Source organism: Crocodylus porosus, unplaced genomic scaffold (assembly GCF_001723895.1).
Source record: "Crocodylus porosus isolate Cpor-Errol unplaced genomic scaffold, CroPor_comp1, whole genome shotgun sequence".
Lineage (NCBI taxonomy): Eukaryota > Metazoa > Chordata > Crocodylia > Crocodylidae > Crocodylus > Crocodylus porosus.
The window spans coordinates 32994027-33010559 of record NW_017728907.1 but is presented as its reverse complement, the minus strand read 5'-3'; the positions used below and the strand labels follow the sequence as shown (position 1 = coordinate 33010559).

Here is a 16533-nt window from a genome sequence, read left to right as displayed (position 1 = left end):
TTGTGCTGAGCCACATTGCTTCACATCTTTTTTTGTAACAAATATGACAGCGTCTCCTTGAACGCTCACATAGTAAAACTTCCCCCCAGGCACCAAATATAGACAGTAAAGCTTGTGACTGGTGAGCCAGCTGCAGGATGCAGCCTGTACCATCAACTGTCTTCAGGCCGAATGGTGGTGAGGGAAAGACATTCCAGAGCATAATTAAAAACAGGGGTTTGGAGTTGCTCTGTTTTTCTCCCCTGTAACTTTGTCTATTAATTTGAATTAAGCTCAACCCAACTGACGTTGCCTCCTGTTGCAGCTAAAGTGATGGGGGGAATGGTAGTCAGGAAGGAGTCCAGAAGCTGCACCTTAACTTCTCATGGGTTGCATGTGGACAGCCCAAAATTAGATAATCATGTGATTATTGTTCCATAATGCTTTCTGAATAATTTTCCAAAAAACACACTCCCTGCTTGCTTTTGTCATTAGCAATTCTATCCCTGGCTACCCTGTTTTTCTTGAAATGCTTTGTGGAAAGAGAGAGCTAGAAAGTTTATTGCAGTCCCGTGCAGGTGAAACCTGGAAACGGAAAAGCTATTTTTAAAGAGATTGTTAGAAACTTTCTTTGGTTTGTTTTACATCGCAAACATAAGTCACAAAAATCTTTCTCTTCCAAAGATATAGCACTCACTGCTAGTACCTAACAGCAGAGAAAACTCAACACAGCAAAGAGCTCTCTTGCAAAAGTAGGAAAGCCCAAATGTAGCATTCCTGATATTTCTAGAGGGGACAAAGAAAGCGCTTCTGAAGTTTTGAAGTCTAGTCAGGCAGACTTAGTAGGCTAAATATCTAAATACACTCATTGAATTAAAGCATTATTTTGACCACAGAAAACAAGGAGATCTATCAAAGACTGAGTACCATAACATGGCAGTAGCTTTGAGTTTTACTAGTAACCATATTTAAAGATAGGTGAGGAGTTTTTTAATATTAAAAACTGGACTACAGGTGCCAAACAATGGTATAGATTGGATAAAGGGATGGGGACTAAAATTGCATGCCTTCATTAGCTGGTTTCTTTAAAAATACCTATGCAATGGAATATACTGTTGGTCTAAACAGCAGAGTATTTTAGCTCAACTGTATTAGAGGAATTACCCTCTGTACTGAAGGAGCTATCCTCTGTATTGGAGTTTGCCAATGTAGGATGCAAAATTAAATTTCCTGGACTTTAATCACATCAGGCAGCTGAGAGGCAGGACTCAGGAGGCGCCTATTTCCTTAACAGTGGAGAAGAACAGTGAGAACCAGCTAAACGGAAGGAAAAAGCCAATACATATTTTCTCTGGAACTTGTTAAGCTCAACTTCAGGAATGTCAGAGTCTTGCGGACAGCACTGCCAAGCTCCAGCATTCAAAAATCATCAGGAACTTAGATTAAAACCTCAACATTATAAAAAAATATAATAAGGATCTTTTTATTTGCTGCCTCTTTTTTTTTTTTTTTACCTTTAACTTTACCACAAATGTGAAGGCTAGAAACTTTATTTAAACACCTCTGAGTTTGATTAATTCAAACAATCCAAGAGCTGCCTCTAAGGAAAAAAGCCTGATATTGTGAGAGTTGTGAAAGTCGTGAGAGGGGGCAACTCTACGTAGCTCAATGAGGTGGACTGCAGGAACAGATTTCCTGGGTGGCAGTGGGAAAAGGGACAAGTGACTTCAATATGAAGACAAACAGATTGATGGATTGAGTGCTACAGCAAGTTATTCTTCCTAACTTCAGAGTTTGAAGGAGCTAAGAGGACAGCAAGGTAGTTCCTAGGCTCTGCAGTTTTGGTACTTGCTTTAGGGGGCGGGAGGGGGTTTAAACCACAAACTACTTGGGGCCAGCATAGAAATGAAAGGTGCTCTGTGAAACCAGGTTTTTCTATTCTAGCTAGTTCCAGTTCAGCCTGCAAAACTGCACAAAATGTTAAAGGCATCCCAAAGCAAAATCAACTTAAGACCAGGTGGCAGCTGCCTGCATGTTTGTATTGGAGGTTTCAGGGACAGTAAGGACACATTAAGAATCTATTCCATCTAGGGAAGCGTTTCCATCCAGCCCAGGATGCTGTGCCAGGCACCCGAATGCCCACGGTTACTGCCTCTTGTTTATGCCACATTATCTTTAGTTAGAAATCTAGGGCCTGATTCTGTAAACTGCTGACCTCCAATTTCCTGTGACTGGAAGCCAATATGAATGGAGACCTCCTAGCTCCTGAGATGACCAGGTCCTAATGCTGGACTCTGGTCTAACTGTAAAATTATTTAATTTAATTAAAACCCCCAAACCTACAAACAATGATAAGGCATTTCTATAATATAAACTAGTTGTTCTGGTCTAGAAACAAAGTATAATGTGAAAGGATTTAAAGATGGTCTCTCTGATTCTTGTGGTAATGTCATCAGCTATGTAATAAAAAAAAGTCAAACTTTATCCATGCTTTACTGCATATAACTGGATTCTCATCTTTAAGTCTCTGTGGGTTTGAATGGCAAATTCAAGACTCAGACTCAACCCTTCCCAAGCTGTAGGATGTACAGAACATTTTTCTCAATTCCTTTGATTATATCCAGGCATGAAAACTGGAGTCCCTACAATTATCCTTTGCTTGCAGCGAGCTGTTTTTCAAATGTCCAACACAATGACTTCTCTTGTAAATTTACCATGCAGAGTGTAGCTTGCAAATACTTGTGTATATGAGGTGTGTGATCAACATGCAGGTAAATGCATCAATCATTTGACTAAAGGCACTGAATTATATTCAGCACATTATGCAGAAACCCAAGGACTAAGGTATTACCTTTTGCCTTTTTCTGAGTATCCAGTTCTTCCATAGCAGAAGTCTGACCTGTCTGAAGAAGCTCATTCTGCATCAAGAGGCTGCAGACCTGAGGAACAGAATGCATCGGCTGTTATCTCTCATACCTGGGTTCAGATGACAACTGAAACAAACCCATGAGCAGAACAACTGCCTGTAGTTTCTGTCCATAGGGCCATGTCCTAGTCCATTACTAGGGGTGAACCTATTCTACCCTACTGCAGTCCCTGAAAAACTGTTAGTACAAAATGGCTGCTGCATCTCCTCACAGACACAGGGGCACATCTACACATACGCTTTACTACACTTTACTGGAGTAGACTAATCAGCTCTGCGGTAAAGCATCACCGTCTACACATTCAGTGCTATTAGGTCGCAGTAAATTAATTAACTCCACTGTAGGATAGTATTATCAGGGACAAGTACTATCCTACAGTGGCTAAGTTATATGTGGCAACATGCACATGTAGCGGTGATGGGGCTGGCTGGGGCACAGGGTGCTAACTAGGGCAGAGCAGCCCTGGGCTGGCAGGCTGACCCCCTGGTCCTCTAACAGCCAGGGCTGCTCCACCCAGGCTCAATGTGCTGTGGCCCCGGATACACATGTAAACGCTGTGCCTGGGAGCAATAAACTCTGGTGCAGTTTATTGTTACATGCTAATCGCACGTGTAGATACACCCAGCATTACCCTAGTAATTTAGTTCAGACTTTTGTGTTTCCAATTTAACCTTATTGTGCAAGGAATCTAAAGCTATTCTGTGTTCTGTGTGTTCATAAAGTCTCATTCTAAGTACCAACATTTTTTGTTTGTATTTCACCTGTAAATACAGCTACTCTCTGGGACATCTTCTAAAATGAAGAGAAACTTTGAACTTGCTACCTGTAACTGCTTCCTTACATTTCAACTTTCCAATGGTTCCCAAATGACTGAATCTCTTTATAATTCATTAATATGTGGGGATTAAGTAAAATACATTGGTTCTAGAAGTGCTTGTTTGATTCTAAGAAGAAGAAGAAGTCTGTAAGTCAGAATACATTTAGTTAAACCAAGTTGTCAAATACATGGATTTGCAGAAGTGTTAAAGTTTGGTGTTGATATCAGATCAGCATTAGCTACTTGACCCTTTCAGGAATCATTTCAAGTGCATATTTTATGACTTGAAAAGGAACTAAAACTCAGGCAGAGGCCCATCTTAGGGAGAAGGCTTGGCACCAATCCCACTAAAACCTGCTGGAAATCACTCCTCAAAAACTTGGATCTCTCCTTACATGTTCAGCAAAGCAGAGACTGGTGCAGGCTATTTGAGACCCGACAGAGGTAACATTGGCTGCACTTACTCATTAGAGATCAAATAGGAAGAGACAAACTTTCAAGTATGACTTTTCATGCAAAGTTAACAGTGCCAAAGGCTGGAAAGGTCCCATTTTTGTAGGTTAACAGTCTTATACAGTTTTCAGTATCACCCCATCAGCTCTAACTGCTCACGTTACAAGCAGAACACATCAGGAAATCTGACTGGCTATAAAAAGCTACAGCTGCACTAGAGGGCAAGAGGATTAATGTCTGATGTTTCAAAGGGAGGTAGCCAGGGTCATCCCGGGGGGGGGAGGGGTGTGAATCGGGACAACTGCCCCAGCCCCCATGCTTTGGGGGGGCCCTGCAGAGCCAGGCGGAGTGGCCGTGGTGACTCCACGCTGCTGCTGGCTTCATGTCTGGCTGCTCAGCACCCCCCCACCTCCACTGCCGAATCCACCTCTGGCTTCCTCACATCCGGGGCAGAGCCCTGCACAAGCTTATTTGCCCTGAGCCCCATATCCTGCTCAGGTCATCTCTGAAGGTAGCTTTAAGTCTGCACTACCAATTGTCACCAGGTAACCAAACCTCCTCTTTCGTTACTTTGTCTAAAGCTGTGCCAGAGAAATTTAGGAAAATGCAGCTTCCTAATGGATGTTGATATACTGAAGGCACAGAGCAGGTATTGCACCATAAGGGAATGTAGACTCTTCCATTCAAGGGAGATTTGCCTTCATATTGCTGGTGGGGATTGAGCCAATCCCAAATCATTCCTGGAGGAAACACTAATTGGGACTCTGGAAAGAAGAAACCTGTCAGATACACAGAAGAAAAAATGCAGTGGATTAAGACAAATTCTGTATGGAGATGTCCAAATCTTGTTCGTTCCTGACCTGGGTCCCCACTGTGCTTTTCGAAAAGAGACCAGTCACTCAACAATTAAACCACATTCTGCAGACAAAGGCCTGGGCACAGAGGTTTTCACTTCAGCTGAGCTGGCAGCACCAGATTCATGTTCAAATGCTACAGCATACCCTCAGATTTCATGAATAGCTACTTTACCATTCAAAGGCTCCTTGAGTCCCTGTCTCCTTCAAATGTAGATATGAGGCACCTTCAGTTATCACAGAGCCATTTGTCCACAAGTAGTGAGTGGTCACAGGAAGAAATAAAGCTGGGCATTAAAAAGATGATAATGACAATCTGGCAAATCACTAGTTATAAAGAGGCTGACAAGAAATATATGCTAATCTAGGCCTTCACTGAGGACTGTTCCAGCAGCAACCAATTTGAAATTGCTGCCACATTTTCTCTCAGCTATTAGTGTGGCATATGTGAATGATATTTCAACAGGAATCTTCAAATGGGTTTTCTACACAAAGATGCCAAGGAATCCAATTGTACTCTTTATCAAGGAAAGAGAGAAATATGCATGCGGTGGACACCAAAGGCCAGGTTCTGGCATGTCTGCTGCCGGAAAGACCACACCCAGCAGAAGGAGGCCAAGGCACTGGGAAGTAGCCAGCCCAAACCTAGCTCAACCAAACTGGTAAAAAGGCTGTTCCAGTTAGCCTCTGTGACAGCCATGGAAGGGAATTCAAGGCTTCATATTTATGCCTATACAAACCATATCCTGGCAATGGCCCCTACCTCCACAGGCTCCCTGCACATACTTTTCTTTCCCCTGGTTCCATTAGCTTGTTCCTATTTTAATGATGGATTCCCATGGCCATCAACCTGGCCCTTTTTGGTAAGTCCTTCCCCACATAAGGTACACAAACTAGTGCAGCCATTTCCTTGCTGTTGTCAGCAAGGGGAACTTGCATAATAACAATACCGTAAGGCGTGACCAAGACAGCCAAATAGGACAATTATTGAACATTGCCCTGGAAAATCTATGTAGTAGTGCCATTATCTTCTGAATCTCAGTAAAATACCCAGTAGAAGGAAAAACCTTGGGGTAATGAGTGGATTTATCCAGCTGTTGCTTGTTAGTTTAATTTGCTGGTTAGGTTTAACTGACAGTGACAGAGAGACAAAAATATAAGAGTTCCTTATACATGGAATAACTTATTAATGATGGATGGAAGTTAATGCCTGGCAAGTCCCAAATATAACCCCCTATTAAGAGAAGAACAGACTAGTGAATTGTTCATTTGACGTCTTGAAGATTAAGAATTTAAAAGGGACTTGTCTTCTTAGTTTAAACTAGTGGTGTCAATCTCACACTGGGCCCTGGACCAAATCTGAACCGTAATGGTTTTTTCTAAGCCAGATCCATGGGGCCAGCAGCAGCTGTGGCAGGTCTAATGGTAGCAGCATGGGTTGGGTACAGGCACTAATGGTATCACAGGTCTGGGGCAGATGTTGGGATTAGGCAGTGAAGGTTGCACATACGGCCTTCACTTGCTTTCCTGCCACTGACAGCCATGTCCATTGGAGCACAGGGACCCCAAATTCTGTGGTTGAGCACACCCACTAACTGCACCTATCAACATCCAGTAGCTTACTGGACTTCTGAGAGTTTGGATGTTTGGCACCCCTGGTCTAAACCAACTATTAAACTTTTCCTTATAACAGTAATACTTGCTGTGTTATTTGGCCCAGATAAGATGAAAAAGTCACACTCCACTATTAAATCACACTTCTATATTGTTGCTAGCTTTACCAACGGTAGATGACAATATATTTGTTCCCAAAATCTTCACCATTTGTAAGGCCTGAACTATGAGGAAAGAACCTAATTTTCCCATCAAGAAAAAGAGACAGATTTAAAGATGTGGGAGTTGAACTTGGCCTGGCAAGTGTCAGGACTGCACAGATTGAGATGTTAATAAACTGTATAGGATAAACTTCAATGACATTTGAAGTAGACAGAGAAATGGAAGGAAAGATAAATCTCAGGTTTTATAGCATGACAGCTTTCACTTAGAATAAGCCAGGGCCATTCTTTTTCATTTGGATGTCTGGAGAGACATACCGGTAAATGTAAGGTTAAGGCATGGGCGCTATTTGGTTAAGTGGAGGAAAACTAATAAAATTATGGTTAATGGCATAGGGGACTGGTAGGGAGGGCACAGGGGGGTATGTGCCGCCCCTGACAGGGCTGTCCCCACCACTGATGCCGGCTTCTGTGGATGTTTGCCAGCCCTGTTCTCACCGCCAGCTTCTGCAGGTGCCCTACAGACTCAAGATGCACCAGTGGCCCATGGTTAATGGTCATGATACCATAGCACTTGGCAGTAATATGTCAATATCTGAAGGCTTACCTTACACTCAGGATATATGTGGCCTTATAAGGAAAGCAGTTTTGCATAAGATCCATCTTCAATTTAAAGGCAGCATGGTGCTCTCAGAAAGATCAGCAATTACTTGAAATAGTTGTTTCAATGAGTAATTTGATTTGCCAGCTTCCAACAGCAGGTACTAAAAGAAATTAAACTCCTAGCATTTTAGAACTATTAACAACACTTTCTGGGTTTGTTCACATTAGAGAGAAAACCAGAATTACAAATTGTAGTTCTGTTTTCCATAAAGAAGTGAATGCAAATGTGTGCCTGTTATTGTTTAAAATGGTATTAAACTCCCTCCTGAAGGTAACACACACAGAGGAAGTGAGCCATATCCATAACATACGTTAATTTGTGCTGTGTTAATTTTACTTTAACAGGAAGTGATCTCTTTTCCAGGGTCCAAGTGTAAGGGCCAAGAAAAATAAAACGATTCTCTCACAAGAGGATTAGCAAAGCGTGGGAAGTCTCTTCTGCATTCCTGCTTGTGGAAGCATTGAAAAACAAAAGCTCTCATTCATTTTGTGCACTTTTCTCTTTACTGGCAGTTAATGGTACAGTGCAGAAGAACAATTTTTACATGCAAAAAAGAAAACCCTGGCACATTATTGGCTGAAGGCAGGAAAAGGAAATAAAAAGTTTAATATAGTGTCTTGGCTACAGGCCATTACTAAAAATACCAACCCCAGCTTTGTTACAATACCTGAACATAGTATAAACAGAACAAAGGGTAAAAATGGATTCTTTCATTTTGGTCTTAAGGGTCCCTCTTTCACATACTTTTTCTTGTTTTTCTGGGCAACCAAGCAGCTAAGATGACAGTCTGTATAAGGTAAACATTTTCAGAAGATTGCAGATAGCCTAGGTTTTGAGCTGGAGCAGTAAAGCTAGGGCAGAAACAGGGCTTACCCAGGTATGGGTGCTGAAGGGAGTCATATGATGAGCATGATAACTTCAATCGTTTACCTCATCTGAGGTCAGGAGGAGCGAAGTCTAGAACCGAGTTAAATCAGTCGTATCATGTGAGCTGCTCCTTCCTGACTGGCTCCTCAGCAGTAAGCAATAGCTTTCCCCGATCTAATCCTCGAGCCAGGCAGTACATCCACCTTTCCAGAGGCCAGAGCCAAGTGGTTAGCAAGGGATCCCCTTACACTGATTATGCTGTATCAATGACTCCCCATTATCAAGAACTGACAACTGTTTCTTTAAGCCTTATAGCAGCTATTGTGAGTTTAAAGAATATCTACCGTATGCTCACTTTCTACCTCAGGAGCCTGAACAACAGGCCCGCCAGCGCGTATTTCTTCACTGCCATGTGGTTAACAACAGCTTGTTTGTTCCTGTAGTTCTGAGACAAACTCCTCAACATTATTCTTGTAAATGATCACAACCCTTAAGATAACTCCCGTAAGTGATCACCACTCTGCGGGGCTGAGGCAGCAAACGTACAGCTACAGCCAGACAAATCTTGCCCTCGTGAAAAAAGATCTTATTGAGTCTGTAGCTGTTGACTCTTTCTCTGAGTGCCAGATGTTTCATAAGGTGGCCCACATCTCAATTTTTTCCAATGGGGCTTGTTATCTTGCATGAATATTTTAGGGTCTCTAGAAAACTGGATCCTCCTGATGTTCAGTCCCAGTAATTCAGGGATTAAACCTTCCTTTACAAATTAAGTCTTGTTGACACATCAGATAGCATTGCCAGCACCCCAGATGTCCTGCCCGCTGATGGTTCTCTCAAACTTGGTTCATCCTGTTGGAAGACTGCTGTACATAAGGATTCTGGACAAACTGTCTTTATATAGAGATTTTGTTTCACTCATGCCTCTGCGTTTCTCAGTACCCCCAAATTTGCAAAAAAAAAAAATCCTTCTCTAGAGAGTGATAGGCCTAATAAACCAAAGAGAGATTTCCTGATAGATTGTCACCCTTTCATGCAAGGAGAGGAAGAGGCTGAATATGGCTGAAGACCCAATGCACATGTATGCAAGATTATAAAAGCCATACTTTACATCCTGTTCTTTCCCATAACTTCTGTCATGACGATGGGGCAAAACTCACTTAGACGTAATGCCTATCAGGCTGCCAGGAAGCTGACTGTAGCTTTGTTCCGACTCAGAATTCCAGAGACACACACGCAAGTAGCTGTGTCCTATCGCATGTAACGTTTGTTAAATAAATATGCAGAGTCAGGATAGCTGAACTTAGTCTCAGCCAGTCTCTGCTTGTGGTCCAGACACAGACACTGTACTGCACAAGATGAATATCATCTACTTCGTGGACCCAGGTGTGCAAACATGCAGGTACACAACCATTGTAATAAAAGCTTTCTTATCTGTTCAAGGCAGTCTCTGGCTCTTTTCAGGCACCACCATCATCACTCCACTGCCTTGCTGCCATACTTTCAATGGCTGTTCATAAGTCTGAAGTGAAACATTTCTAGCCGAGTAAGGGAATGGGAGCTGACACTTCCATTTTGAGACAAGGATTTAGAAACAGGGCCTTTCATTGTTTCTCACAAGATTACTGACATTCGCAGAAGGTCTTTTAAAAGTTCCTATAAACCACTGCTTCACACAATTTTGCAAGGAACTGAGGCACATGCAAACTTCAGAAGTGTATGGACACCAGACAAAAGTGCTGTCCAAGTAGCATAGGCAATGCTGATGACAAGCACCCGTTGTGCTTACCCTCGAGCTATCCCAGTGCTTCAGTATACTAAATAGGTAAAACATCTAAATCAGAGTTTACCAGACTTTTGACACCTGGGGCATGATTTTTTTCTGGATAAAAATTGGCAGCACATTTCACTCTTACAAAAAGGGAAGCAGGAGAAAGCAACAGTGGTACAAACAGAGTTTGCAGGTGTCCCTTTCTGGCACAGCTCTCCAGCCACTGGAAGCTGCACGTGTGCTGCAAGAGGGGAACAGAGAGCTGGCAGATAGAGCTGTGCAACACACCACCGTTTCCTTTCGACTTCCATTTCACCATTTTGAAGGGGCAGTGTTTCGTTTTGTCATTTCGGTTTGAAGCACTGGTCTGTTTCGTTTTGTCAAAACTGTTTTGCTGTTTTGATGCATTTTGACATTTCGCTCATAGGCTATAATAGGAAATCATGAAAATGTCTATAGTTTTGTAATATTTTGTCTGATTTGGACAACAATTGCAGGGATGGTAACCCCTTCTGAGGGCATGAAACCTGCCAAGTGTCAAGGAGATAGGTTAAGGGGTTTCTGAGAAACTACATCTCAAACTGCTGACAAGCAACTCATCACTTATTGGCGGCGGTAGCCTGCTGTTGTTCCTCACGCAGATCTGGGGGCCCGTGCTTCCCAGGAGGGCTGCGGGGCTGTGTCATACTCCTCCTGGGGACGCAGGCCCCCGGATCTGCACGCAGGATGACAGCAGGCTGCCGCCGCCAGCTGAGATAAGCACTGGGTGCAGCACGTGCCGAGCGCCGGAAAGCCTGGTGTTGCCACTGGCCCCAGCCGGCAGCAGCAGCACGCTGTCATTCTGGGGAGCCCACACAGATCTGGGGGCCTGCACTGCAGCAAGCCCGGCTTTGAAACTCAAAACATTTCAAGTGTGCTTGTTTCGTTTCAAAGCCTTCTGTTTTGTTTTGATTTCGCTGTTTCGAGCTCAAAACACGTTGAAACAGCTTTGAAATGAATCGCCCATCAAAATTTCGTACAGCCGTACTGGCAGAAGTGTCAGTGGCATCGGCGTGCAGTGCTCTGCTGCATCCTACTTAGCACACCTGCTGTGCATCTTAAAATGTAAAAAAACAAAAGAAAACTATCATTTTTCATGGCATACTCCCACCCCTCTCACAGCACACTAATATGCTGCAGCACATCCTCTGGGAATCACCAGTTTAAAACACTGACTTAAACCTGGCCTGTATCAGAAATGACTAGAAGTTCACTGGCATCTGAGAGCCATCAGTGAGTTATGTGATTAATCCAATGGTTTTGATCTAAATTTTATGATATATACATTTCTATCATGACTTGTAGTTTTCTTGCTGTAGCATCAGCAGCGAGATGAAGGGCTGAGCGGAGCTTTAGGATAGAAATCCCCAAGTGCGCTCAGACCAAACTTGAGGCACACTGGCAGCACCTGTTCTTTATGTCAGGAGGACTTCAGTTGCCAAGGCAATTCATCATCCCATACTTTTCCTATTCAGCACACTAACATTAAAACATTGTAATCAAAAGCCAATTATTTTGTGAAACTGACCTTCTTTCCTGATCACATGTCTTCAGAGAAGGCTGCACCTGACTAACAGATTAAATTAAACGGTAATCTTTCTTAATTAGGTTATATATCTCCTTTGAAGGTATGTTATATTTGTTGTGTCCACCTGCGTAGGCTGGGTCTCGGATCTACTTCTCCCATGCAGTAAAATAGTGGGAGTTGTGAGAATAAACATGGATGCTTTTGTGAGGCATTTCAATTCACACTAGGATAGCCAGCTCCAACCTACAGAGCACAGGGTATTATGAGTTTCTAGCTAGCTCCATTACAGTTGGCACTCTTCCACTCTCAGGATTTCCTAACTATTAATTGTTAGAAAAAATTGAGATTCCATTAAATTTTGGAATGTAGCGAGTATATTGCATGTAAATAAGTGTTTTAAGACAATCCTTGTGTTATCTCCATTAGACATCTGAGGTTATAAAGGTCTCTGTGATTTGGGAGATGATACAGATATGTACAATACCCTTGTAACTTTTGAAGCAACCTCTAGTCCAAACCCCAATATACAGTGTGCTGTGGTACAAAAGTTTAACAAACCTAACTTTGGGGTGGCCACATCATTTATAAATGAGAAATCCCCTAGTGAATTGTGCTAGTCCCCACAGAAGCCAAAACTCCTTGACACCATTCTGTATCCCCATACATGCCACATTTTCAACAGCTAACTATTTTTAAAATATCAGAGTTTTAGCAGGATTTTTTAATTCTCTCAGCATGTAAAGGCAAACTGCCATAAATACTATGGGTCTAATGCACTAAAAAACAGCCCAGTACACTGTCCAGCCAAATTCAAGAGCAGCATTGACTTTACTGTTATTTTTAAGATTAAAAAAAAACTGGGCAGGAGAAATACCTTAATGAAGTAAGGTGAGTGGCATCAGTGAGGTGAGTGTTGCATGATCTCCACAAAGTAATAGAACAAAGAGGACTAACATGCTACAGCGTTTGCCTCCATATAATTACTTCCTATAGGTATCCCATCTTACAGGTGGTTTTGGCAGCTGTAGGTCCACGTGTTAATAAGGGTTTACATTCTTCTGCTGAGCCAAGGTGTACATGCACAAAGCATATTAGGTGTACTAATTCCCATCTAATGCATACACACCTGGGTTTGGATTTTCAAAGGAGTTGAAGGGAGTAAGACAGCCACATGGGTCAGGCACCTACCTCCCTTCAACTCCTGGAAAGATGTCAGCCTGCTTACCCAACAGAGATGCACAAACAGAAGTGTCCCTTTCACCCTTTAGGCCAAACCCAGAACAGCCTAAAGTAAAATTTTATGAAATACATGAATGGTAATCATTGAGACCCATACAACCCCATATAACTTTTTCCTTGTGGCTACATGAACAGATACCTCAAGGCAGCATCACCCTATTTCATCTGGAAGGAACCTCTCTCCTTTCTGAGACAGATGATCAGAAAATCCTGCCAGTTTAAAAAACTTTTCTTAGTGCTAAGAGTTTACTACATTCTAACCATGGGGACTTGAACACTAAGATACAATTAATTCAATGGTTCTCAACCTTCCTAGACTCAACGCATCCCTGAGAAAATGACAGCTCTTAGTTTTCACTTGGTTCATGACTACAGGAAAAACAGAGCAATTCTTCAACTCGGAAATTATAACGGGTCAAAGTGTTTTTAATGCTATGGATTCTTATTTGAATTCTCTGGACTTATCACATGAACTACTTAACAGTGCTAACACTGAAGCAGCAGCCTGGTTGACAATCAATGTATTAGTTGGATACAAATGGCATCAAAGCAGTATGAGCTTCATTGTATTCACACTGTGAGAGCAGATCTGCTCCCAGAGCCACATAATGAACTATGACTCATTGGACTGCTCTGAATTGCAAAAATCAGTCTGTAGCAATCGCTGATAAAAACGGTCAGGATGCTATGAGTACATCTAAGCAGTGCTGTGCTGAGACACAAATTTTGCTTTGTGCTTCTGAACTGTGGCTACGCTGCTTCTGATTTGGAAGCTAACCTCTGTGGAACCTCTGTGCCTCATATAGATGTACTTCCAAAATTACACATGTAGAAAAAAAAATTCTTCCAGTCTTGGCCGACTGCGTGGCAGAGTAAGTCTTCCTACAAACACAGAGCAACCAGGAGTATTGCACCCTAGGAGATAGTCTGGGTGAGGCAGAATGAAAGCAACAAAGCTAGGCCCCAGGTCCTTGCAAGGCAGCAAGTGAGACTTATTTCCTTACAGTAAAATAGTTCTTTATAAGATCCTCCGAATAAAGTATTGTTTCCACACCACAAGCCTCATTAAGATACGACACACCGTATGCAGCAGCTCAGTTGCCCTGAGCTGGCTCAACTGTTGCTTCAGGCATAAGCTAATAGATACTGTGGCTATGAGAGGTTAAGTTAAAGAAGGACTCCTTTTCTTTTGCTCATTAGGACCTCAAACAAACGACAGCCATCTTGGCAGTCATTACAGCACGGTGTCTGAATGCTTTTATTAATCTCTGCTTCTATTCCAGCAAAGAAAAAAAATCAGATTTCTCACTTAAGACACTTTTGGAGGGTTGATTTTGGTGGAAAGGATGCATGTGTATCCAAGTAAATACAGCAATAGGAAAATGTCACTCTCTTAATGACCCTACAAACTAAATGGATGGCAGGTAGATAAATGACAGGATACAACCCAAACCAACTGATGGAAGAATGATGTGGGATTTATTGGCTTCATAAGTTCCCTGAATATTTTGCCCCCCATTTTGTCCTGTTGGATTCTGGATAGGTTTGCTTATTTAGGGACACTTTGGAGCTTTCCAGGCCTTTATGAAACATGAGTGGGGAGGACTTGGAGGAAAGGATGGAGCTGTTGCAGGTTGGGCGAGATAAGGCATTAGTAGCATATCAAGCCATGTGAAAAAAACAGGATAAGAGAGGAAAGGGTAAATAGAGGAGGAGGAGAGCTGTGTAGCTTGAAAGGGAGGAAAGGAAAAAGGGTGCCTAGCAATGAGAGTAGAAAAGATAATGGAAGCTAGATAGCAATGTGAGAAGAATGCTGACATGAAACTAGTATAGAGAATAAGAAAAAGCCAAGGAAATTTCCTTCTAAGAGCACAATCAAGGAATCAACAGGAAACTACAACTATCCTGATTCCTCTGAATGCCACAATAAAGATGAACTTGACACCACAGACTGATTCTTCCTGCCTATACATGACTACAGAACAGGGCACCTACTTGTAAATCAAGTCCAAGCACACCAAGCGGGTATGCATAAAGTCTCTTCCTTACATTTGGCTAAATCCTGTACATTTAACAAATACTCTTGTGGATGGCAGCAGGGGTTGTGTGCCAAGGCGGCCAGGAGGACTTGTCCCTAACATTTAACATAATTGATCTTTTGTGACATTAAAGACTGGGAATTATTATCCTGTCTAGTCATAAATTCAAGTTTCTTCTAGGTTTCTTCATATGGCTATAAATAAACGAACAAACTATTTGTGGACAGAAGCACAATTTCTTAATACCTACCCCCACTTCCACTGGGAGACAAAACCATGTCATATAAGGGAAAATACACACACACACACACACACATATATGCAAAGCATTTATATATATATATAAAATGCAAAGCATAATAGCATAAAACTCTAATGGCTTTTCCAGATGAAGACTGAATCACCGTGCTCCTCTTTTCCACCACACCAATAGGGCTGTACACAGCGTTTGAAGTCAGCATCCAAACAGATTCATTTAGACCTCTGCCAGTTTAGAGGGGGAAAAATACACTAGGACTTTCAACCAGTATCAGCGAAAGACATGAAGTTGCCAACTTACCTCAGGGGTGAAGCAGCACAGAAAACATTGCCCTGCTCTCAACAATTAGAAGGTTTCTGAAAGAAAGTGCAGCATGGCTGCAGAGTAATGCAGATTTTAGAAGTTAGTGCTTGCAAAATAACACAGCTCAGTTGTAAGGAGATTGCTTTAATCCCCCACTCAGTGTGGAACAGCTCAATCTGAGAGTTTAAGCACCTTGCAAAAAACAAATATCTGGTGTACGCAGGTATGACTGAGCCTGCACAAGGAAAGTGACACTTCCCTTGAGACCCTAACACACGCTGCATTTGGAAGCAGGGCTCAGAACTGTGCCTCTGGTAGCAGCGGGGAGCCTACAAAACAAAGAGGTGTCATGACTAATTAGGTCAGGAAGTTCTAGCAGTCCGAACTCTGTCAGTGCTCCAGAAGGGTCAGGTGAGTGCAGTACAACTGCAGGGAATATAATTGCCAGGCAAAGCTGACACAGAAAGGGCATGTTGCCAGTGCTGGCACACACGATATTAGCACTTAGCTTGGCACCCAGGAGCACTATGTGGGGCTGGCTATGTTTTAAAAACAATTAAATTATAACTTCTTAATTGCTTAGAACATTTATCTAAATACAACTCCCTGATTTGCATCAAAATTGGAAGAAATCCTAGGGCATGTTATTTGCATCTTCTGTGAAAAACAGAGCTGAAATCTTTTCCATTGTTTGCTAGGGATAAGGAGGTCCCGGGTACCTGGGCATGAGCAAGTTGGGGTTCTCTCTGCACGGCCAAGCTGCTCTGTGCAAGTCTGGGTGCATCACTTCATCTCTCTGTATGCCTGTTCTGCTTTTGTTTGCTTGTGTTTCATTCATTTATGTCTGTCTTGGTTGATAGAATTTGATAGAATTATATGCTCTTAAGGGTGGAAACTTTTTTGATTTGTGTCAGTGTCTAGCACAAGGGAGCTTCCATCTTGATTGGACTTCTTGGCCCTACAATATTATTTACTAAATATGACAGCTGCTGATTTTGACTTTTTAACCAGATGAGACTCAA

The 16533-nt window shown here is 42.3% G+C and overlaps 1 protein-coding gene across 1 annotated transcript in view; it reads right to left on the bottom strand.

Moving 5' to 3' along the window:
• The window catches only part of ABCA4 (ATP binding cassette subfamily A member 4), a 117135-nt gene extending 101461 nt beyond the window's left edge, over positions 1-15674 (bottom strand). Inside the window, exons 1-2 of the mRNA XM_019531082.1 lie at positions 15509-15674; positions 2831-2918 (exon numbers count right to left, since the gene is read on the bottom strand). Coding sequence (XP_019386627.1) covers positions 2831-2896 — 66 coding nt within the window. The 5' untranslated portion in view covers positions 2897-2918; positions 15509-15674. The remainder of the gene's footprint in view (positions 1-2830; positions 2919-15508) is intronic.
• Between the last annotated feature and the right edge of the window lie 859 nt (positions 15675-16533).